The following is a 25,627-nucleotide window of genomic DNA, read 5'->3' as shown; positions in this document are numbered from 1 at the left end:
ACACCAACATTTATCTCCTAAAAGGAATTTAACCAGCCGGTGGTATATAACCCATAAAGTGACATATTAACATTGCTACAGCAGGAAATGAAAAAAGCTTTTAGCCACTTTACCACTATTGCTGTCAGTTGGCATAAAATGCATTCTGGGAAACTTGTATATTGTATTCAGCAGGGTGAATGGTATCGGTCTGCTGGAATGGCAGACTGACTCACACATTCAGTACTGTATGCAGTATAAAGTGCATACCAACACAGTAGTAGGCAGTAGGGTAGTATGCAGATTCAAATACTCTGACCTTTGACCAACAGTGTTACTCTCCGCCACTCTTCTCGTCCCGTCCATCTGATGGTGCAGGTGTAGTTGTCACTGTCTGTGGTGGTGGGCTTCTTCAGAGTGAGGCTGAGTTTTCCAGTCTCCAGAGCATCAGGCCTCATGGACGTCCGTCCTCTGTAGTCCTGGTTCTGGTCTGTGAGTTTGTCTCCGTCCCATAGACGTTGGTGGACGGTTGGAGGACGGACGTTGGAGCGGCTCCACAACACTGAAGCATTGCCCAGGTCAGACGTAGGAAAGTAACACGGCAGCTGGACAGACTCCACCCCCTTATATATCTCCACAAGTGAGGCATCCTGAGAACCTGAGGAGACAGAGAGAGGTGAGTCAGAAACCAGAAGACAACCAGACCCTCTGGTGAAGATCCAGTGTGCAGTGAACCACTGACAGTCTCATCAGCACAGACCTGAGGAACCAACCCTGTCCACCTGTGGGGACGGGGGCGGGGCCACATACTCCTGACTGCTTGTCAGTAAGAGTCAGAGACTTAACATTAAAACTAACATTATCAGCCAGTTACAGGCTCACAAACAACACAGAGACATAAAAGAATCCAATTAAACAAAGTGTTCTGATAATATGCAAACTATACTAACCATTCTAAAAGTTGTCAAGAAAGGTCTCTCTCCTGCAGGACTGGTGTCCAGTAATCCCCTGCTGTTAAACCGGCCTGCCCTCCCTTCCCATGAACCAGTCTGCCATCCAGTCCTCCCAGCTGTCCCAGTCCTTAAGCTGGTCTGCTCTCCATGCCTCTCCTCCCACCAGAAGCTTCCTTCATCAGCTCTTGTTAACATTTCTATGTTTCCCCACATTCTGTGTATAAACTATAAACTGTTTTCTTGTCTGTAACAACATCTATTGCACGTCTGGGTGAGGGATCCCTCCTCTGTTGCTCCCCCCTCTCCTCAGTGGATGTGAGGGTCTAAGGTCAGAGGATGTTGTTATGATGCCATGTAAAGCCCTTTGAGACAAACTGTTTGATATTAAAGTATTATCAAGTATCAAAGTATTTAGTCAGAACGTGTTTTAAGAGAGCAAATCAATGACTGTTTTAAGAAATTGAAAAGCTTTGGTGTTAGTCCACATATACATCAAATGGCACACAGAAGCCATGTTGAAAGCATTTTACAATTTACCGTAGCTGCCTGGTAGCCTACAGCAGTTTCAGCAGCTCCGTGAGATATTTGACAAGGCAGCACTCAGGAAGGCCAGACAGATGCTTCAAACGGTTACACCCCGCCTTTCCGAAGCCCCGCCTTTCCGACAATAGACTTCCATTCATCGTAATAGCGGGGTTTTCTATTTTTTCTAAAGACCCCGCTACTCCGAAAAGGCTATTGGGGGAAACCCCCAGCGCGCAGTGCGCATTGATCCTTTTTTCCTTTTTGGGGTCAAACGGATCATGTGCATAATTAACTGCAAAACAAGCAAATACTTCATATTAATGACATATAACGTTCATTATGCTTCTAGCCTGTCTAGCCTCTACCTGGTCTTTTTTACTAAACTTAACCAACTCCTTTCTTCATTGCCTAAGCCTAACCAAAGCATCTCCCTCAGTCAGCTGTCAGTGCGAGCGGCGGCTGCAGCAGCCTCGCGCCCGTGTGAGCTCAAGCCGGCTTCAGCCGCGCTCGAGCGGAGCAGGGGGGGAGAAAAAGATAAAAAGTGTATTTCTATTACTGTGTGGAGATCTCCAACAACGGAGTCGGGGAGAAAGCAAGTGGGACAGATCTGCCCAGTCCCTGAGCAGCGCACGTTTCACAGACAAGCCACAAAGCAGAATGTAAACAACGTCACGCGGTTCAGCACCTTGGACAGCTGCGGGGGGAGGAGGGGGTGTCGGAGTAGCGGTGTTTCGAAGTGGGGCTATTTCGGAACAACGGGGTGTCGAAGTGGAGGGTTGTCGGAATGGAGAGCTGTCCCCGCTTCAAACCCCTTAAATTTAGAATTTGATCTCCCATCAGGCTGCCGATTCAGCGTTCCAAGGCAAGCAAGAACATTTATAAGAAACATTTGATTCCATGTGTTATATAAGCACTCAATGTAAAAGATTTAAGTAGATCTAAATGCCCGGAGCCTGCGTCCTAAAAATGAAGATTTTGGTACAGACAACTGAAACTGATATTAACCGTGCTGTCTAAAACGCGGTTGAGTAAATCAGTCTCAGATCAGGATATTTCTATCAATGATTACAATGTTTTATGCTGTGATCGGTGGAGGTGTAGCCATTTATATAAGAAACGAGTTTCATGCTACTCTGCCCTCCTCTGTATCTATTAGCAAAAAGTTTGAATTTTTGGCAATGGAACTTGAATTTCAACACAGACATTCCTTTACAGTCATGGGCTGTTATAGGCCTCCCTCCGCCTGCACCAAGGCTCTAAGATCCTTAAATAACTGTGTTTTAGGGTTAAACTTTGTAAGTGTGTCTTAGTTCCACCTTTCTTGAGGTCACAAAAAGTGTACCCCAAGGCTCAGTCTTAGGACCCATTTTGTTAACAATTTACATTAATGATCTGTCAAATGCCTCATACCATTTTTATGCAGATGATTCTGTAATTTACTGCTGTTCACACTCGATCACACAGGGATTTGATTTTTTGCAGTCCGCATTTAAAGGGATAGTTCACCCAAAATTCAAATTTCACTCATTATCTACTCACCCTCATGTCAACTAAGAGCTGTGAGAATTTTCAGAGTCCTCCGTTCCTTCTCTGAGTTACGGGGGGGTCTGCGCAGCAGTATTTGTCCATATAATGGTTGTGAATGGACACCAGAGCTCTTCGTCCAAAAAGACACACCAAAAAACATCCAAATACCTCCATACTGCTCGTCTGTAATGTCCCTCTTGTATTGAAGCCCCGACATGAGAAATTGTTCCGCCGGTCAGTGCAAATCACGTGAGATTTGCACTTACACAGGCAGAGCAGTGAACTGAGACACTGGGAGCTTCCGCTACAAACAAGCTTAAAATATAGACTTATTTAATTTTTTTCGGAACAATTTCTCATGTCGGGGCTTCAATACAAGAGGGACATTACAGACGAGCAGTATGGAGGTATTTGGATGTTTTTTGGTGTGTCTTTTTGGACGAAGAGCTCTGGTGTCCATTCACAACCATTATATGGACAAATACTGCTGCGCAGACCCCCCCGTAACTCAGAGAAGGAACGGAGGACTCTGAAAATTCTCCCAGCTCTTAGTTGACATGAGGGTGAGTAGATAATGAGTGAAATTTGAATTTTGGGTGAACTATCCCTTTAATGCAGTACAGATTCTTCTGGAGCAATTGAAACTGGTTTAAATGCTGAAAAATCCAAAGTAATGCTTTTTTCTAATGTATCTGTTCCCTCTGAGAATATCCCCTCAATTATAACTGTCCAAGATAAAACTCGAGAGCTGGTCACCAGTTTAAAATACCAGGGATTAATTATTAATGGAGAGCTTTCATTCAAAGGGCATGTAAACATTTCTAAAAATTGCTCACTTTATATTTGTTGTTGTCTATCTGTCTTGTTCATTATGACATGTGCTGCTGCCTACTTGGCCAGGTCACCCTTGTGAAAGAGGTTATGATCCCAATGGCTCTTTTATCTGGTTAAATAAAGAATTTTTAAAAATTGCAAGATTATTCGCGTGCTGTTATTAGGCTATTAGCCACTTAGCATGCTAACTATCCTGAGTCTGGACTCTGTGACTCACCTGTTTGAACTGTCAGGCTGATTTCAGTCTGTTTTTTATCTTTTCCATTGCCCTTTACAACACACTGGTATGTTCCAGCATCTTTGGTGGTGACGTTCTTCAGAATCACAGAAAGGATTCCGTCCGTCATTTCTTTATCTTTCAGCTCCACTCGACCACTATAAGACGGATGCTGGTGGTCATTTTCTACCATACCGTCCCTGCAGAAGAAGACATAACGGTCCTGACTCAGACCAGGTCTGGTCCATTTTATCCATGCGAATTCAGCATCTCCAAGATTTTGACATGGTAGGGTGGCTTCTTCTCCAAGTTTCACTTTTATCTCCTTAGAGTCTGAATCAAAACAGAAAAACACAGAGACAAACAGGAAGATAATGTCAGTGATACATTTCTATATGAAAAGCTTTTATTTTGGTAGTTCATTTTCGTCTGAACCCTGAAATATATTCAGACCTTTGTCCATACGAGACGCAGTTCACACAGAACCTCCATGATCTCTAAATGATGATGATGATGATGATGGTGGTGGTGGTGGTGGTACAAACAGTTGAGGATTTATAGGTGAACAAGTTCCCTACATGTTTGTTGTGTTCAATAGTAAATAAATCGATCAATCATGAAACCACACCGACAAGGACAGTGACCACAGACCTCTCTGTTAATTAGCTAAAACAACACTTAGCTGTTTGTTAGCATACAAAACAGGAAGGAATCCGAGGTGTGAAGTGACAACTGTGATTGGTTCACAGAGTGTGAACTTGTAAGTCTTCTGAGGTCTCTTTAATAACTCTTGCGTATGCACAAACCGGGGCCTTAAAGTGATGTAGGTCACTTTCAGTGTTGCCACCCATCCCGTTTTTCCCAGAATTGTTCTCTTTTTTCCATCAGCTGTCCCGGGAAAAAAAACAATCTCTCCCAGGACACAATTTGTGCCATTTTTTGGCGGAAAATTAAAAAACTTCATTTTGGTTCCTTCGTTCTATAGTCTAGAAAGGTTGACATACTTCTGTGCCCGTGACGAATGAACAGGCAATATGAACAAAATAAAATAAAAGCTCTCACTCGTATCCTTGAAGCGGAAGCTCTATCGCATACTGGGTCTATTTTACATTATTATAGCCTATTAATATTATTAGGCCTGTCATTGATGTGGCAACTTGTCCAATCAGACTGAGTAAGGAGTTCAGCAAGTGTATAGTGATGAGGCTGAGTTGAGATGAGCTGTTGCAGTCCAAGGAGCCAGAGGGCTGTCATATCTGTACAGCTGTACAAAATTGTTGTCTTCTACAAACGTTTCAATTAATTCACAAAAGCAAATGTAAAAACTCAGTGGTTGCTCCTCAGTGGTAGAATTAAAATTAGAATTAGAAAAAACTTAAAGGGATAGTTCACCGAAAATTCAAATTTCAGCGGGGGTCCGTGCAGCACTGCATGTCCATATGACGGTTGAGAACGGAGCTCACTTTTCTTCGTCCAAGAAGACACACCAAAAAACATCTAAATACCTCCATAGTGCTCGTCTGTAATGTCCCTCTTGTATTGAAGCCCCAACATGAGAAATTTTTCCGAAAAAAAAAAAAAAAAAAGTCTGTTGTTTTAAACTTGTTTGTATTGGAAGCTCCCAGTGTCTCAGTTCACTGCTCTGCTGGTGTCTGTGCAAATCTCGCGTGATTTGAGACTGAGACACTGGGAGCTTCCGCAAACAACTTAACATATAGACTTATTTAATTTTCATGTTGCCACGTTCACAACTGCAGCCAAGTCACAACGACGACAGAACAAGAGCACGTCAGATTCATTTACATGCAGACCACATTCATGGTCGCATCGGGTGGCCCTTCCTTGCATGTCATTACCCCTCTCTCTGCCTCCCCATTTCCTGTCTCTCTCAACTGTACTATCTAATAAAGGCACAAAAATTCCAAATTAGGGGTGAAGCTTGGTTTCTATTACAGAAACAAGTCATCTTTCTCCCTCAAAACTTGGACGCTTCTGATGTCAGCAACTTTTTTGCCAGTGCTTGATGTTGTGTATATGTGCTTTATCCAGCACACATATACCCCTGTGCTGTTTATTTGTTTATTTTAATTGGATCCCCATTAGCAGCTGCACAGCAGCCACTAATCTTCCTGGGGTCCACCGTAAAATTACATAAAATGTGAAGAAAAGTTAAAATAAAAATACAAATAATAATAATAGAAAAAAGCTTACATTAATGATAATAACATTAATGATAATAACAACCATTGGAGGGGTTTATGTGATGTGAGGTTTATCACTGGCTGTGGCCGCCTTACCCACCACTGTGAACTCTTATGGCATGCCTTCTTGAATGAAACGACATACACACTGGATGACTCTGGTCCAGGCTCTTCTTGGCTTGCTTCTTACTTATTTACCTACTTTTCTTCGGAGAACTGGAAGCCATTATGTCGTAGGTTTGAATGGCACTGTAACAATAACCTGCACTTTATTTGTCAAATTGCTCGCATTTCATATTTCAATGTTTGTTTTATCTTTGTTGTCTATCTTCTTGTTCATGATTATTTGCTGCTGCCTACTTGGCCAGGTCACCCTTGTGAAAGAGGTCTTGATCTCAATGGCTCTTTTATCTGGTTAAATAAAGGTTAATCACAGATCCTCATCCACCATACAGTCTTTGTGTGCAGTATGTTACCACATTTTGTGGTTTTCTTTTTATTGTTAAATAAAGAATTTTTAAAAATCCCAAGATTCTTTGTGCGCTGTTTTTATTAGCCATAGCATACCAGCGATCCTGAGTCTGGACTCTGTGACTCACCTGTTTGAACTGTCAGGATGATTTCAGTCTGTTTTTCTCCTTTTTCTTCGACCTTTACAACACACTGGTATGTTCCAGCATCTTTGGTGGTGACGTTCTTCAGAATCACAGAAAGGATTCCGTCCTTCATTTCTTTATCTTTCATCTCCACTCGGCCACGGTAAGACTGAAGCTGTTGGTCATTTTCTACCTTACCGTCCCTGTAGAAGAAGACATAACTGTCCTGACCCAGACCAGGTCTGGTCCATTTTATCCATGCGATTTCAGCATCTCCAAGACTTTGACATGGTAGGGTGGCTTCTTCTCCAAGTTTCACTTTTACCTCTTTAGAGTCTGAATCAGAACAGAAAAACACAGAGACAAACAGGAAGATAACATCAGGGATACAGTTATCTATAAAAAGCTTTTATTTTAACAGTTCATATTCATCTCTACAGTCTGAACCCTGAAACATATTCAGACCTTTGTCCACATGAGACCCAGTTAACACAGAACCTCCATGATCTAACTGATGATGATGATGATGATGATGATGATGATGATGATGGTGGTGGTGGTGGTGGTACAAACAGTTGAGGATTTATAGATGAACAAGTTCCCTACATGTTTGTTGTGCTCAAGAGTAGGAATAGAATCAATCCTGAAACCACACAGACAAGGACAGTGACCACAGACCTCTCTGTTAATTAGCTAAAACAACACTTAGCTGTTTGTTAGCATACAAAACAGGAAGGAATCCGAGGTGTGAAGTGACAACTGTGATTGGTTCACAGAGTGTGAACTAGTAAGTCTTCTGAGGTCTCTTTAATAACTCTTGCGTATGCACAAACCGGGGCCTTAAAGTGATGTAGGTCACTTTCAGTGTTGCCACCCATCCCGTTTTTCCCAGAATTGTTCTCTTTTTTCCATCAGCTGTCCCGGGAAAAAAACAATCTCTTCCAAGACACAATTTGTGCCATTTTTGGGGGGAAAATTTAAAAACTTCATTTTGGTTCCTTCGTTCTATAGTCTAGAAAGGTTCACATACTTCTGTGCCCGTGGGCACCTAGTCGCCCGCAGTGCACGTTCTACAAATAGCATCGTAGATCAAGATTGCATAGACACTTTCTATCCATTGATGTTCTACGCTCTTGCACGGACACGTCAGTTTTTTTTCCTCAGCCAGATCGCCAGTCCACTGCGATCCACAATGCAGCACTACAGACAGAACTATAGTGCTGCAGATTTCTTAATCCCCACCTGTAGAGCGTAACGGGATGACGAATGAACAGGCAATATGAAAAAAATAAAATCAAAGCTCTCACTCGTATCCTTGAAGCGGCAGCTCTATCGCATACTTAGTAGTAGTAGTAATTTATTTGTCCCCGTAGGGAAATTGAGCTGCAGCAGATCACTTGACATTTCATCTGGGTCTATTTTATATTATTATAGCCTATTATTATTATTAGGCCTGTCATTGATGTGGCAACTTGTCCAATCAGACTGAGTAAGGAGTTCAGCAAGTGTATAGTGACGAGGCTGAGTTGAGATGAGCTGTTGCAGTCCAAGGAGCCAGAGGGCTGTCATATCTGTACAGCTGTACAAAATTGTTGTCTTCTACAAACGTTTCAATTAATTCACAAAAGCAAATGTAATAACTCAGTGGTTGCTCCTCAGTGGTAGAGTTAAAATTAGAATTAGAAAAAACTTAAAGGGATAGTTCACCCAAAATTCAAATTTCAGCGGGGGTCCGTGCAGCACTGTATGTCCATATGACGGTTGAGAACGGAGCTCACTTTTCTTCGTCCAAAAAGACACACCAAAAAACATCTAAATACCTCCATAGTGCTCGTCTGTAATGTCCCTCTTGTATTGAAGCCCCAACATGAGAAATTTTTCCAAAAAAAAGTCTGTTGTTTTAAACTTGTTTGTATTGGAAGCTCCCAGTGTCTCAGTTCACTGCTCTGCCGGTGTCTGTGCAAATCTCGCGTGATTTGAGACTGAGACATTGGGAGCTTCCGCAAACAACTTAACATATAGACTTATTTAATTTTCATGTTGCCACGTTCACAACTGCGGCCAAGTCACAACGACACCAGAACAAGAGCACGTCAGATTCATTTATATGCAGACCACATTCATGAGGTGGTTTGCATTGACCATCTATGGTAAAAAAAAAAAAAAAAAAAAGAGCATGTACAGGGCGGAACGTGAAGCTGATGCAGCTGTGCACACTTGTAGGAACTCTGTGATTTACAAAGGGAAGTTTGTTTTGTTTGACAAGTGTACGTGCGTTTTATAAGTCTGATCGTGGTCGTGGTTTCCTGTCTTAACTTTCTAAAACTGTGTTGATTTCATATGGAACAAAACAACAGGAAGTGATCGGCCATACTACGCAAAGTAACCATGGTAACTACAGTAACCACGGAGACAGAGAGTTCAGGGGTCTCATTTATAACCGTTGCGTTCGCACAAAACGGGGCTGAAAGTGGTGTACGTGACTTTCCACGCCAAGGTTGTGATCTATAAAACAAACTTGACGGGAGAATGTGCGCAGCCCTAAGCAAACTCTGAGCCATGCGTACGCATGGTTTGGAGGAAAAGGGGAATTGGCGACACAGACGGTGTGGTGGTGAACTGAAGTCAGACTCAGGAAATGTAGAGTGAGAAGAACGATTATGTTTTTATTATCGGCCGCCACATATTTAATTTCAACCCGTATGCGTTACATCCTAGCCTGGTTGGCCGCCAAGAAAAGTAAACAGTCCGACCTGAAGCGCTGGAGCCGAGCGGCGGGTCAATACTCGCCTGTCACCGACTGTAACTAGGAGCAGGGCCGTGGTAGTGGCTCTGGTTGTAGTGAGCTGGGAAGCGGTGGTAGCGGTAGCGGATGCTAACCGCTGGTTAGCATCCGGGACAGCTAGCAGGGCTAGTACAGTAGCTCTCCTTCTCTGCTGCACGGAGCTTCACCTGAGCTTTGTGAGCACTGGCTGGAGACTAGAAAACACAGACTCTCCACCCAGAAATGTCCTGTGCACAACAAAACAGCTGTGACTTGTCTCTTTTAAGTTGTTTTGTGAAGCACTTTGTAAACTTGTGTTTTTAAAGGTGCTATATAAATAAAGTTATTATTATTATTATAATATAGCAAAAGACCAACCTGCAGAGGTGCCACCACACAAGACTAGCCCATATGATTAAGCTGGATTTCATTTCTACCATTTATTTCCTCTAGACTGTTTCAAATATGATTTATTGGTTTGCCCTGTAAAAATTAACCAAATATAGGCTACATCCCTCAAATTGATACAGAAAGTAAAGCAGAATGGTATTGAGGTAATAAACTTGATGTGGGAAGAAACTCTCATATCACAACTGTATCAAACATCATATCGAACCGAATCTCTTTGTAATTAAGTCATATCGTTATCAAATCACATTTGAATCGCATCGTAGCGTGAACAGGAGTGAATCGTATCGCATCGTATCGACGGGAGATTCAGTGTATCGTTAATGTATCGTATCGGTGGCAGCGTATCGAATCGGCCTCAGTGGTGGAGATATACAACCCTAGTAGGTACACTTTTAGTAACGATCCCACGCACAGTTTTATAAATGAGACCCCAGGTCCTTACCTCCAGAGGACAGACATGGAGGAAGACACAGCAGGAGACACAGGGAGACCGACAACACTGAGGAGGAGGAACACATCTTCTCGTCGTTGTCGTCCTTCTTCTTCTACTTCTTGTTCTTCTTCTTGTCGTTCTTCTTCTTCTTCTTCTTCTTTTTCTTCTTCTCGTCCCCCTCTTCCTTCTTCTTCTGCTTCTTCTTCTGCTTCTGCTTCGTCTGTGACCTGAGTCGATCGGTCCGTGGGACCAAATGGCGCTCAGAGAAGTAACTGCTGTGTTTTGAACTTGACGCCCCCCCAGCAGAGGGAGGAGTCATGTGATTTACAGGAAAACTGAACTGAAAGTGAAAGTAGACAGAAGCTAATTGTATTTTATCTGTTTTAAAAAAAAATAATCGCACAATTTTCTGTAATTAATTGTGATTAATTTGTCAATGGATTAACTGCCCCCCCCCCCCAAAAAAAAAAAAAAATTGACGAGAGGATGTGCACAAACTCAGACCGATGCATGGTTTGAAGGAAAAGGGGAATTGACGACACAGATGTTGTGGTGGTGAATAGAAGTAAGATTAAAGAAATGTAGAATTAGAAGAACAATTGTTCTTATTATCACCCTTCACACATTTAATTTCAACCCGTATCATGCGTTAGATCCAGTTGATCTGATTCAACTGCGTTATTTTTTTTTGCATTGGACTAAGTAATTGTTTCATAAACATCTTCTTAGAATCAAATTGAAAATTCAATTCACTCTGGCCTCTGATGGTGACTGGTTAAGAACTCGTTTCAGAGTCATTAGAACTGTTGTCATTGTTGTAACTGTGTGCTGAAACGGGTCCAGCATATGAGAGGCAGCGCAACAAAACCACAATACATGCGCTCTGTGCCGTTGACGCCGTTGTGCTGCTGCAACATGTCACGTAGCTACTTTCATACATGCAGCCAAGTCACAACAACAACAGAACAAAAGCACGTCAGGCTCATTTATATGCAGATCACATGCAAGAGATGGTTTGCATTGTAAGGCAAGGCAATTTTATTTGTATAGCCCATTTTTACAAACAGTTTGTCTCAAAGGGCTTTACATCCCATCATAACAACATCCTCTGTCCTTAGACCCTCACATCGACTAAGGAAAAACTCCATAGAAAACCCTTTTAATAGGGAAAACCAGGAGAAACCTCAGGGTGAGCAACAGAGGAGGGTAAAGATGGTTAAGTAGATGTTGTTACAGACAAGAAAACAGTTTATAGTTTATGACGCAGAATGTGGGAAACATGGAAAAGTTAAGGAGAGCTGATGGAGGCAGCTTCTGGTAGGCAAGGGAGGCAGGGAGAGCAGGCCAGCTTAATGGGAGGACTGGGTGGCAGACTGGTCCATGGGAAGGGAGGGGAGGCCGGTCTAACAGCAGGGGAAAGGGTGGGAGGGGGGCGATGCAGGCGGCAGCTGGTGCAGAGAGATGGAGCTCCGGTGGATCTGCGGAAACACAGAGAGAGTGGAGACACCAAGGCCAAAATACAAAGTACAACAGATAATGACAGTTCAAAACTACTGAGGAGAGGAGAGGAGAGGAGGGGAGGTGGGGGTGGGCTCCGTGTAACCAGATGTGTCCCCCAGCAGTCTAAGTCTATAGCAGCATAGCTATAAAATTGACCATCTATGGTAAAACAGTAAAGCAGGGGGTGTACAGGGCGGAACGTGAAGCCGATGCAGCTGTGCACACTTGTAGGAACTCTGTAATTTACAAAGGGAAGTTTGCTGACAAGTGTACGTGCGTTTTATAAGTCTGATGGTGGTCGTGGTTTCCTGTCTTAAAGCAGAAGTAAGTGGTCCGGTCGTTTTGGCTAATGCTGCGTTCCAGGCAGGCTTTTGAAACCGTAAATTACAGCTTCAAGTCACAACTTACGACTTTGTAGCGTTCCAGGCAACCCACTCGTGTTTTTCCGACCTGTTTTACCTGTGAAAGTCACTATAACGGCCACTCGTAACTTCTGACCCGTGAACTCGTACCAGATCGAACTGGTACCACTTCACAGGTCGGAAAAACACGAGTTACGAGTTGCCTTGAATGCACCATAACTTCTTGTCAGCCGATGGAGTTAACAGCCCCCGCCCTCGTCATGGATCTATTGGTCCTCGTCCCTACGTCACCACATTCACAGCGTCCCTTGGCTGCACACACAGAGAGGACTGCCCCTTTATGCCGTTCTCTCTCCTCATTGGATAAAAACTGTAGGATACGAGAAAAGTTTTCTCCTGGGCTCAGAGCAGAGCAGAGTGACTGACAGACCCGTGTTTCAGACCAAACACTCTATAGAAGTGATTGCTGTCGGAAGATACAACTATTTAAGACTTAGATTAACACAAATATATCACTTACTTCTGCTTTAACTTTCTAAAACTGTGTTGATTTCATATGGAACAAAACAACAGGAAGTGATTGGCCGTACTACGCTAAGTAACCATGGTAACTACAGTAACCACAGAGATGGAGAGTTCACTTCCTTACTGTCAGAGGACAGAAATGGAGGGAGGCACAGGGATACCTTCTCCTCCTCCTTCTTCTCCTTCTTTTTCTTCTCATCCTCCTCCTCCTTCTTCTTCTCCTCCTCCCCCTCCCCCTTCCTTCTCCGTCTGCTTCTGCTTCTTCTGTGACCTGAGTCGATCTGTCTGTGTGAACTTGTCGCCCAGGTTTGTCACAGCAGAGGGAGGAGTCATGTGATTTACAGGAAAGTAAAGAAAGTATATTTAAATTCAAAGACTATTTTAATGGATTTCTTTAAGCCTTGAACAGAGTTTCTGTACAAAAAAGGACCTTGCTTATATCCTCCAACAGAAATAATAACAAAACAATGCTAATTTGCATCATGCTGTTGTACAGCATGCTGTATCAATCACACGTACTGCACATGATTGACGGTTGTGTAGCCTATATCACACGCCCCCTTCCAGACTTCTTCCTCCCCGCCCCCAGTGGTAGTTCATACTCCTCTTTCACTCACCACTGCCCCCCTATGGACTCTTAATGCCAATGTGTCTTCCATCCATTCCACTCTTAGGGCCGGATTTACTAAAGGTTTGCGTGTATTAAAACGTGTGCAAACGTGATTGCACGCGCAAACACATGTGGAACCTGATCTACTAACCGGATGCACCGAGGATTGCGTCCCTCACACGGGCAGAATAGCACGTGCGATCCATTTAGCGTGTTTGCCTTGATGAATATATGTTTCAGCCAGAACGTGCAGAATACTGGGAGGAGTAGATGCAAATAGATTTATTTAGCGAGGGCAATGTTATTTACCAAACCAGGAAGAGATTGCGGTGGCTGTTTTTGCGTCTTTATTCACCACGTCTGAAAACCATGTACTAACTGATACAACTTTGCCAAAACGTATGCGTTTATTGATTTGATACCTGTCAGAGCCCCATGATCTTACATCTCTGCATTTCCTCACGTCTGGGTAATTCTGTAACAGTTTTTCAGCCGTGTTAGAAGTAATTTACGCGCCGTTACGCACGGCACACTTCTGTCCTGCAGTGCGCTCCTCTCCTCTCCTCTCCTCTCTTCTCCTCTCCTCTCCTCTCACCTGGCTGCTCAGCTCCGTCTCTCAGTCCCGGTCCCGGACTGAGACACGTCACCGCTGCCTTCACCCGTCTTTGATCCCTCTGGTCAGTGGTCAGAGCGTTTAGATCCGTGTGTCCCACCTGAGCTCTCTATTAATCCACTGGATCATGGGCGGCACACACACACACACACACACACATATTAGGTGTGTGATTGTCGCTGCAGCTGCTGCCTGTTCGTCACTATATGACGAGTTGGGCCCTGTAGCGATTTGTGTTTATTTATCTAAACAGAGCGCGAGCGAGATGAACACACATGCTGTCATTATGCATCGGATCAAATGTCATTCTGTCCCTTCGTCCATCCAGCTCTCTGTCCACTCTCTCCATGGCGGAAACGATTACCACGCGCAAAACCCTCATTTACATATTGCGGTTTGCACGTGTTTTCATTTAGCGGGTTACTCTTAGTAGATCACCTGTTTTGCGTGCACTAACCAAACTCGCAATATTATAGCGGGAGCAAACAATATAGCGCCCGCTATCTGGGATCTTAGTAAATCCGGCCCTTAATTCTAACCCCCCCCAGCACACCTAGACAAATTGGTGTCTTGAGTGCACGGCCACTTTATTCTAAGTCCTGTCAAATGCGCAGGAGACCTGACTCTCTCCACCTTGTGAAAATTAAAACTCAATCAATACCTGTACGTTCAGAAACGAAACCTGTATTAATAAGGTTAGCACTGCTGAATATCAGGTCCCTCTCTAGCAAGAGCTTTTATATTAACGATTTTATTTCCCAACACAGTCTTAGGGTTTTATTTTTTATTTTTTTATTATTATTTTTTTTTTAAGTATATTTTTTGGCCCTTCTGCCTCCATTGGATAGCACATAGTAGAGATAGACAGGAAAGGGGGAGGCAGAGAGAGGGGGAATGACATGCAGGAAATGTCTGCCCGACGCGGGATTCGAACCGGGGACGCCTGCCTTGAGGACCGCAGCCTCCACATGGGGCGACCGCCCCAACCACTGCGCCACGCACCGCCCCTTAGGGTTTTATTTTTAACTGAATGTTGGCTTTCTTCAACTGCTTCTGCCATACTATTGGAATCATCTCCCCCAAATTATGGCTTCCTATAGACTGATTCGGCGACGTCACCGGAAATCGAACGGCCGCCATTACTGCGGTGACAACTCACAGTCAGGCAGCTGTTGGCTCTGTGCGCGAAGCGGGCATTTGAATGCAAGTGGACCTTTTCTCTTCCCTTTCTCTTCTGCGAACATGTCCAGGAAGGATGGGAGGACATGTGCCGTCCTCGACTGCTCTAATATCAGCAAAACACAGCCCCTTACTTCAGGAGGAGTGTCCGTGTTTAGACCGTAACGTTACGTACAGTGAGCAGCAGCAGCAGCAGCAGCAGCAGCAGCAGCAGCAGCAGCAGCCGCCAGCGACGCAGTCACAGCTGACCTGTACAACCTGGCTACCCTCCCTTCTCACCGTTACCTTCACATCGTGTGGACAGTCTGTGAATGTCTCACTGATCCCTTCAATATGATGTGATCATGGTCGTCTAAAAGCCGGTGTAAAATATGTCCGAGCCATCCGGAGCTCAGGTAATTTTGACCATAAATCAGAGACCTGTAATTGACGTTTTTTCTGATCATCGGAGGCCAGCTGGTCAATAAAATATTCTTGAATATCTAAAACAAAGCAAAAGTTGTTGTTGTTTTTATAATCTTATTCATGTAGCCTGTCCACATGATTAAATATCCCGCTGCTGGCTTGCTAACGTCAGCACGCATAACGTACCGGTATGTTATATCGTTTATGATACAGTCTCTTATCTCCCTGTTACTCTAATCTTTCCTGCTAATCGCTCAAACAAATGATTAATTACTAAATTAATATTGGTATTCATGTAAGATACCTTAATCAGTTACTGGGGGGCACTAAACATCACAAATGCAGCCTATTTATGATGCTGTCATAGAGAATCAGTTTACTATGACTGACACATGTCACCGCAGCAATGGCGCCGCCGCAAGATGGCGGCATACACAAAACGTTCTCCGAATTCGTCTATACACCAACGTCAAGACAAAAGAGGAGGAGGAGTGGCCAGTATCTTCTCTAACGTATTCACTTGCTCAAAAATTAACCTTGGTGAATTCTCAAGTTTTGAATACTTGGCCTCGGTCATCAAGACTCAGCAGTCTATACTAACTATAGCTATTTATCGACCTCCTAAATACAACTCCAACTTCCTATCTGAGTTCTCGGAATTCATGTCCATTGCTCTCACCAGATATGATAGAATCATTTTACTTGGAGATTTTAACTGTCATATTAATAATTCCACTGATTTATATGCCATGGAATTTTTAGATCTTCTGGCCAGTACCCATGGGGCAAAGCAAAAAAACGGACACAGAGCGTTGTAAAAGGTTTGACACCAGAAATGATCTCTAGGAACTTCAAGGATTAAAACCTGGGTGGACAACCCGGTCAACTAGCTGCTGGAAAGCTACAGGGGCCAAAACCCCTTTCTGGGGTCATTTTGCTGGCGAAATGATGTAAATGCAAATATTTAGGTACTACAATGGCATAAATAGTCATACAACTATAAAATTTGGCAGAGAGTATCTTGACACATAGGGGGAGGCATGAAAAAAACATTCTGGGGTTTGTTGCAACTCAATTTTAAGATATCACCCTCAACATCCCAAAAAAGACCAAAAAAAGTACTGTTCGCCTGACAAATTCTCATGAAAATTATTATTTTTCAGCACTTTATGGAGAATATCTATGCTTAACATGTATATAGAAAAATTCCTTAATTTATAAGCTTCCATTTGAGTCCAAGATAGCCTTTCTATCTCCAAAGCCCCACTTGCTGTGGCCAACGGTCTTCTCTATCTCTCTGTTCACTTTGGGGAGACCAGAAATAGAATGGTTTCTGATCAGGCCAGTTAACATGGAGTTTTTCACAATAGGTGTTGCATTGTTTGGAGAAGGCCTGTAGCAGGAATTTTGGCAAGGCAAGGCAAGGCAAGGCAAGGCAAGGCATTTTATTTGTCTGCTTCAACACAGCTCAATGAGACTGTTGTCAAAAGACGACTTAATGATGAGGCCATGACAAGATTCTGTGATAGCATGAACACTTTTACTCCACTCAATGCCTGTGCTGTTGATGATCTAGTGTCTGATTTTGACCAAAAATTAAGATCCTCTTTAGACATTGCTGCTCCTCCAAGAATTAGAAAAAGACAAATTATCCATAATCAACCATGGAAAACTGATGCTATTTGCCAGCTTAAAAGGAATTGTCGCAGAGCTGAGAGACTATGGAGGAAAAGTAAACTAAATGTTCACTCTGACATTCTTAAATACCATATTGGCATTTACAATAATGCTGTTAAACAAGCTAGACAGACCCATTTCTCAAAAATCATTCGTGAAAATAAACAGAACTCTAAAGTTCTTTTTTCCACAATCAACTCCCTTTTAAATCCAAGACCGATGTCTTGTCTAAATGATGAAAAGTCGCCTGGATTACTGCAATTCTCTTTTTACTGGTCTCCCAAGAAAGTCACTAAAGAAATTACAAGTTATCCAGAACGCAGCAGCCAGGATTTTAACTAATACGAAAAAGAGAGATCACATTACTCCCCAGCTTGCTACATTGCACTGGTTGCCTGTCTCTTTTAGGATTGATTTTAAAGTTATTTTATTCATTTATAAAGTTAACCTTGCACCATATTGGCGATTTGCTTTCTTTTTATACTCCAATAAGAACGCTCAGGTCCTCCACCCGTCTTTTAACCATTCCCAAGGTGTCCAAGAAAACTGGCGAAGCAGCTTTCAGTTGTAACGGTCCTAGACTCTGGAACGCTCTACCCTTGGACTTGAGATTAGCGGACTCGTTGGCCATTTTTAAAAAGAAACTGAAAACGTATCTTTTTAATTTGGCTTTAAATAGGGATTGATTTTATTTTTTATCACTGTTACTGCTTGGCTTTGTTTGTTGATGACGTGTTGTGTTTTAAACTGTTGTTGTTTATTATTGTTTCTGCTTTGTTCAAGCACTTTGGGCTGCTTTGATGCATGAAAAGTGCTATATAAATAAAGATTATTATTATTATTATTATTATTAAGGCTGCTGTCGTTAGTAGAGACGTGTCCACTGAATATGAGACAGTTTCATTCATTTCAACAGTTTTATTATTAAAGCAGTGATACATGTGTTTGCAGCGAATACTGAAAATAAAAGCGTTCACATAAACAGGTAGCTGCATCATTCAAGTGAAAACAAACATCATAGAAAAAGGAGCATGTGATTGAACTCATGTTCCAAAGCACACTTCACATTGTAATATAGCATGATAGAAATAGAATAATAAAATAATAATAATAAAAAAAGGGTAATACTGGTAATACTGGACATCTTTTTGACACATTTTCACTGAAGGCCTTAAAAGTGTTGTATGTGATCAGCTGGTTGGCCTTTACAACGAGGGAATGAAGGGTCTGATCACACACCGACAACCAAGGACACACAGTCTGTCATGGTGTGTATGTATTTGTGTGTGTATATATTCAGTGTGCTGTAACATTATATACTGAGGCACTCTGCTGAAACAATAAAACAAGTTCCTATTTGAAAAAAAGAGCATAAAAACAGTCCAAAGCTGAAAACACCTGAACAATAAGCAACACACACAGGAAGTGTAACCTGACTCCATCAGACTAAAGGCCCTTTCACACCGGAGACGTATTTTTCGCGCGAATAATTCGCGCATCAATATTTTTTTTCGAACCCCGGTTTTCATCACGGATCCTTTCACACCGACCGCGAATGTGTCGCGGTGAAAATGCGACATAATTTTTTTTCGGAGCGAGGTCGATTTTTCTGAGCTTTCGCCCGGCGAATAAACGCATCAACCAATCATGTGGCGTGAAGAGGAGGTACGTCACAGCCCCCACGTCAGAACACACACAGCTGTTTCCCATAACAGACGGTGGCCGCACAGTCTCTCACAGGAAAAATAAGTTGTTCACCGTCTTTGCTCTGATCTCTGCCAGTCAGCCTCCACCTGCCGTCTCTCTGGGCACACACACACACACACACAGACACACGCACACGCACACACACACGGACATGCGGGCGCATGGACACGTGCTTGGCCGCTAAAGGCGGGTTTACACTGCACGACTATTCGTCTGTTCACATCTCAAACTGCACGAGCTTCCCTCTTCAGTCCTACGTCTCAGATCAGTCTCAGACCGACACTAATTGCACGTCGTTCTACGATTGCGCTCCACCACGATTACCCTGCGATGCCGCTGAGATTTGTGCTGCTCTATAATTGCTCGATTGTAAACATCAAATTGACATTGGTTCCTGATGTTGGTTCCTATATAGCAGAGTCCATGTGGAAGATCAGACCGACAAACACACACAGACAGCGCGCATCACCTCCAAGGCCGGTGCTGCAGAGAGAGAGAGAGAGAGAGGGAGAGAGGGAGAGAGCGACGCTCTCGTGTAGTTCACCTGCGGCTCACCTGCAGCTGTCAGAGGAGGCTCACTAGTTCTCTCTTTCGCCTGCACTTTGTTTAAAAATTCAGCTGATCAGCAGCCAGAGCACAGTGGAAGTGGCTGGTGTGTAGGCTCGCTATTTTATACTGTAACGGCAAGAAAAAATAATCGTCCTCAATTGCTGATTGATAGTGTGTGTACATTTGTCGGGCTGATCTTCCACCACGGACTGCGCTGCATTACTGATCATCACCCGGTCACCCTGTCTGTCACAGCTGTGGTCTAACTTCAGCTTCACTCCCCTGTCCCTCCTCTCTCTGTCTGCCCGTTCTAACTCCATCTGACGAAGTTCAGCATCACATTCAGGTTCATAAAGGCTCTGTGCTCTGTGCTAAAACAATCTGTCATGGTAAAAACTTGTCGTATGTGCAGAATCGTGACGTAGGACCCCATACATTGTCCGTCACGACGAGAAATTTTCTGGCATGTCAGAAATTAATCGGGAGGTCGGCGACTCGTCTTTAGGACGTCGGGACGTGACGCAGAGCCTCACTAACCATACGTCCCGATTATGCTCACGACCCCGCGATCCCTCTAAGATTATGCAAATTAGGCTGCGACTCGTCTGGGACGAGAAAATCGTGGCAAAATCGTACAGTGTAAACCCGCCTTAATGTAAACAATAAATAACCTGTGTCTCGGAGGAGAGAGGAAGAGGAGGAGAAGAGAGGAGGAGGAGGAGAGGAAGAGGAGGAGGAGGGGGGGTAAGTGGAAAGAGGAGAGGAGGAGGAGAAATAGCAATAGAGTGTGTTCATACTGTCAGGCAGTGATCAGATATTGATCAGTGATCAGACAGTGAGCTGCTGTGTTGAGTAAAGTTGGTAACAAGACAACAGCGGCATAACGTAGTGAATACATGATATGAGGGATAATTAACAGATTGAAGACATGACATGGAGGCGAAGAATCAGCCGTCGCAAAGCGAAACTTTGGAATCTAATTGTCGCATATTCGCGTCGCCGCCGGTGTGTATGGTTTGGCCGCGAATATTTCGCAATTTCGTGTTGTTTATTCGTTACGTCCGCGGTGTGAAAGGGCCTTGACTCAGCCGTTTCCTCCTGTCTTCATCCGTCCTCCATCAGCTGCTTTACCTCTATCAATAACTACAGACTGATCAACTGACCAATCAGACTGATTGAACAGGCATCAGAGGAGTTGGATCAGCGGCGCTGCTTCCGTTGTTCATGTCGACTGTTTCATCATCTGTTTTGTCTGCACAACGATCAACTGTATCAGCTCTGACCTGAGTTTTCTCTGTGGAGCGACAAAAACAAGAGACAAACGAAGAACTTTCACCTGTGACCCAGATCTTCACTCTTGTCCCTCTCAGTAAGTCTCCGTCCTTGTTGTAGATTCTGCAGTAGTATCTTCCTCTGTCTCTGACCGTGGGCTCTTTCAGCCTCAGACTGAAGTCTCCAGTCTTCATCCAGTCTTCATTCATCTCTGTTCGGCCTCTGTAACGCTCGTCCTGTTCTACAGAACCGTTCTGATACACATGGACCTTCCTGTGGACTCTGTCCGTCCACTCCACTCTGATGTCTTCAGACAGCTTAGCTCTGGTCTTGAAAGACAGCAGGACAAACCCCTTCTCCACCTCCTTCTCACCCCGTTGGACTGAGAGACAACAAAGTACATGATGATGTCATCAGACAGCAGCAGGTTTTAATCTGTGAATCTACAATCGTGTCATATTACGTGCGCACCTATCAACTGGACTTTTTGCAGCTCAACCAGGACAAAACAGAAGTACTTGTAATCGGTCCTGAAGCACACAGAGAGAAACTAAATTTAAACTCAAAGCCCTGTCTTTCAACACATCTGAGCATGTTAAAAACCTTGGTGTGATTTTAGATTCTAAACTGGGTTTTAACCTTCATTTTAAAAACATAACAAAGACTGGTTTTTATCATCTTAAGAATATTGCCAGAGTGCGGCCAATTTTATCACAAGCCAACACCGAGACATTAATGCATGCTTTAATCACTTGTAGAATTGACTACTGCAACGCTCTTCTCTCTGGTCTCTCTAAGAAAACCATCGCTCCACTCCAGCTACTGCAGAACTCAGCTGCACAAGTCTTAACGAGGACCAGACAGAGAGCACACATTACACCGATTTTAAGGTCTCTGCACTGGCTACCTGTCTGCTTCAGGATTGAAGGATTTAAGGATTTAAGATCCTTTTAGCCTAATGGTTTTCAAAGCTCTTAATGGTCTCGGTCCCAGTTACCTATCTGAGTTGCTTTTAACATATAGAACTCTCAGGTCTTCAGGCAGCGGCCTTTTAATTATTCCAAAAGTTGCGAACAAAATATATGGTGAGGCCTCATTTTATCATTACGGCCCACGTTGCCTATGGAACCGACTGCCTGAGGACTTGATAGAGCAGAGAATCTGGACATTTTTAAAAGCAAACTGAAGACCTACCTTTTTAGCCTTGCTTTCAACTGATTCGTACTATTTCTATTATTCTGAAACATGCATTTAATTTAATTTATCTTATTTTCTTATTTATTTGTTTACTTTTATATTTTTTATTCTATTTTAATTCATCCATTCTTTTCTCTATTTTATCCCACTATCAATCAATCAATCAATTTGTTTATTTCGGGCATGTCAATTTAAATCATCATCATCACACTTCATCATCAAATAATACAATACATGGCCGAAAGGGAAAAGCGGGAGAAGCAGAAGCTTATCTAGTCCCGCCCCCATTACCCACAGAATAAGAATATTTGTCATACATACATATCTTTTTGCTTTTTTCTTTTCTAATTATTATATATATATACTACACCTGCCTATTTTACTTCATTTTACCCAGTGTCTTTCTGGTCTTCTCTTTTTATCTATTTTACCTCATTTGATCTAGTATCTCTCTTATCTTCTCATTCTATCTATCTTATTTCATTTTACCTAGTGTCTTCCACCTCTTCTCAATTTTATTTATTTTACTTCATTTTATCTAGTGTTTTCCCCACTGCAAATGAGTGAGTATTAGATAGCGTTTCCCCGATAAAATCCAATGTTCTAAAATTATTGTGTGAATGTGTTTGTGCTTGCGAATCTATGTATGTCTCCCTAACATGTGTTCCCTATGCTCCAATATGTGTCCCCTATATTGCTTGTTTTTAACATGTAAAACACTATACAACAAGTGCTATACAAATAAAGCCTGATTGATTGATTGATTGATTGATTGATTGATTGATTGATTGATTGATTGATTGATTGATTGATTGATTGATTGATTGATTGATTGATTGATTGATTGATTGATTGATTGATTGAATCACATGAGTGTGTGTGCATTACACAAGACTTGTGTCTGCTGTATAAAGTTTAAATGGAGTCTCTAGGTGAAAGTATGCCAGAGCAGTAGACAGTGCCAACACATGAGGCCTGTCTGACAGTACCAAGCACAGTGCTCGGTACTGTCAGACAGCTATGAAATAGCTGTAGGGGCCAGTAGTATGACTGTCTGTCCTGTTGTCTTTTCTTGTCTGTGTTCTTAAAGTTTTACTCATAATAAAATAAATGACATGTGTATGACCCACACTGGCTGTTGCAGCCTCTTCATTGAAGCCCCTGTGTACTCTGTACCCCCTTAAAGGTTACTGTACATGGAGACAAATTACCAGAGACAATCAAACAGAGATAAACAACTAGAGAGAACTAACCAACCAGAGACATATTAACAACCCTCACCTGTGACCCAGAGCTTCACTCTTTTCTCTCTCAGTAAGTCTCCGTCCTTGTTGTAGATTCTGCAGTAGTATTTTCCTCTGTCTCTGACTCTGGGCTTTTTCAGTTTCAGACTGAAGTCTCCAGTCTCTAGGTTGTTCTCCATCTCTGTTCGGCCTTTGTAAACCTCCTCCTGTTCTACAGAACTGTTCCGATACACATGGACCTTCCTGTGGACTCTGTCCATCCACTCCACTCTGACTTCTTCAGGCAGGTCAGCTCTGGTCTTGAAGGGCAGCAGGACAAACTCCTCCCACTCCTTCACCACCACCTTTTTGTCTGAGAGACAACAAAGCACAACCACACATGATGCCATCAGACAGCAGCAGCAGGTTTTAACCTCCTCAGTGTAGGACCACAAAGCTAAAGAGGGCGGTAACGCCTACGGCATTCTAAATATTGTGTGTGTGGGGGGGGGGGGGGGGGGGGGGGGGCATAACTTGTCTTGTACAAAGTTAATTTGAAGGTTACATTTTAAACCTTCATGGTTTCCGAACTTTTATAGTACAAATAACCAACATAGATAGTCTACTTTATTGGTGTTTCCAGGGCCTGATAGGCGCTGTGGGACTGAAGATATTGTGTATACTGTATAGTATTACTGTTTCCCACAAATGTTATACTCATAATGCAGGAAATTCCTGTGCACATTTCAAACCAGCTAACGTTGGTACACTCTACAGAAGCGTTACATCAGATGGTCTGATTTAAAGGAACTTGGGGCAGGATCAACAAATAAAACTCGAAAGTGATACGACAGCTGCTGTGGCTGTGAGGGTAACTGCAGCCATCAGCCAAGACGTGGGAGCACGTATGGACTTTTCACAGCAATGCAGCTGATGATGTGACACTGTGGCTGTACTCAAAACCAGAATACTATTAGTACATAGCCTATAACTGTAAATATTGTCATAAAGAATCTTTAGAGGGCATGGCATATATGTTTTTTTTGTCATATCAGTTCCACCTCCATTGAGACAACAACACCTGCACATCATGAAGATGACATCGGCTAACACCAGAACTGGACATTTGAAATAAAATATATTTCATACATTTTTTGTTGGTGTTAGATTATTTATAACATAATTGTGATAAACACTGGTTGAAGGGGCCCCCAGGGGATTTTGGCTTAGGGCCCCAGCAGACTCTAAAACTTCCTCTGAGAATAGACTTCTGCTGACTTATAAGGCTTTTAATGATAAAGCTCTATCCTATCCTATCTGAAAGACATTGTAGGTGCCGTGTGACTGATAAAACAGTTCATAATCATTTCAGTACATTATTAAGCCATAAACTTTGAATTTCATAATTGTTAAATAATTCATTTTTGATGTTTACAATAACTGTGGTGATGCAGATAAAAATAGGCGCCTGTGTCTTTAAGAAAGTAGCTTCGGCACGGTGTTTAGGAAGTGAAGCAGTGTGGAAGACAGAATAGCCTGAGGAGCCCACGGTTTTTCTGACCGTGTTGAGATCGTATTGAAGACGTGTTTGAAGTGTGAGTGGACAGGTAGCCTATCGTTAAAAGCCCGTGGAAAATGTAAGCTTTTATTTTTTGTATTTTGGCGAATAAACCTGTAACACCTGCTGTCGTGGAGGACGCACTTTTTTCTGTTTTGGACAACACGAGTCAGCCATAAGCTCCGGTGGGACTTCGTTAGAAAACCTACATTTTAGTCAGAAAAACCCAAGTCTTCTCCGTGGAAAGTGCAGGAAAGGACAAGACTCGTGGAAACTGTGGACTGCTTCAGTGGACAACGTAACAGTGAGAGCTCGTTGATGGAAGGCTGTGTGGATTATTGATTTTTGAGCCGACGTGGATCAACAAAAAAAAAAAAAAGGAAAGGAAAAAGAGAACGACGGTAAGCTAGCAAGCTGATGTTGTTAAGTGGACAATATGGATGGAATATGCTATGAGGAGCTAGCTTGTGGAAAGAGGGAAACGAAAATGACAGAGAGGGCTGTCGCCGAAAAAGTGCATAGATTAACTCAAACCAGGAAAGCTAAACTGGGCCATCTAACTAGCCAAGCTAACGAGATCGAGCGGCTAATGGAAGATGATGCTAATGTAAACACAGTCAAGCAGAAATTACGTTTGGAATTTCAAGACTCGCTAGAGGAATGGTGCAAGACAAATGATGCTTTAGCAAGACTGTTGTGTGAAGAAGAACAAGAAAAGGATCAGAGTTCATGGTTTAAGCCTAAATTAATGCACAATCGTGGATTTATGCAAGATGTGGAGACATGGATAAAGGCAGCTGATGATCGAGC

At 42.9% G+C, this 25,627-nt stretch overlaps 1 protein-coding gene across 1 annotated transcript in view; it reads right to left on the bottom strand.

Annotated features, from left to right (window-relative positions):
• Nucleotides 1–25,373, bottom strand: part of LOC146968310 (uncharacterized) — a 156,499-nt gene extending 131,126 nt beyond the window's left edge. Inside the window, exons 1-2 of the mRNA XM_085760312.1 lie at nucleotides 25,352–25,373; nucleotides 23,318–23,632 (exon numbers count right to left, since the gene is read on the bottom strand). Coding sequence (XP_085616438.1) covers nucleotides 23,318–23,632; nucleotides 25,352–25,373 — 337 coding nt within the window. The remainder of the gene's footprint in view (nucleotides 1–23,317; nucleotides 23,633–25,351) is intronic.
• Between the last annotated feature and the right edge of the window lie 254 nt (nucleotides 25,374–25,627).

Source organism: Trachurus japonicus, chromosome 18 (genome assembly GCF_045865225.1).
Source record: "Trachurus japonicus isolate A0001 chromosome 18, Traja_1.0".
Lineage (NCBI taxonomy): Eukaryota > Metazoa > Chordata > Actinopteri > Carangiformes > Carangidae > Trachurus > Trachurus japonicus.
This window is presented reverse-complemented; position numbering and strand designations above follow the sequence as displayed.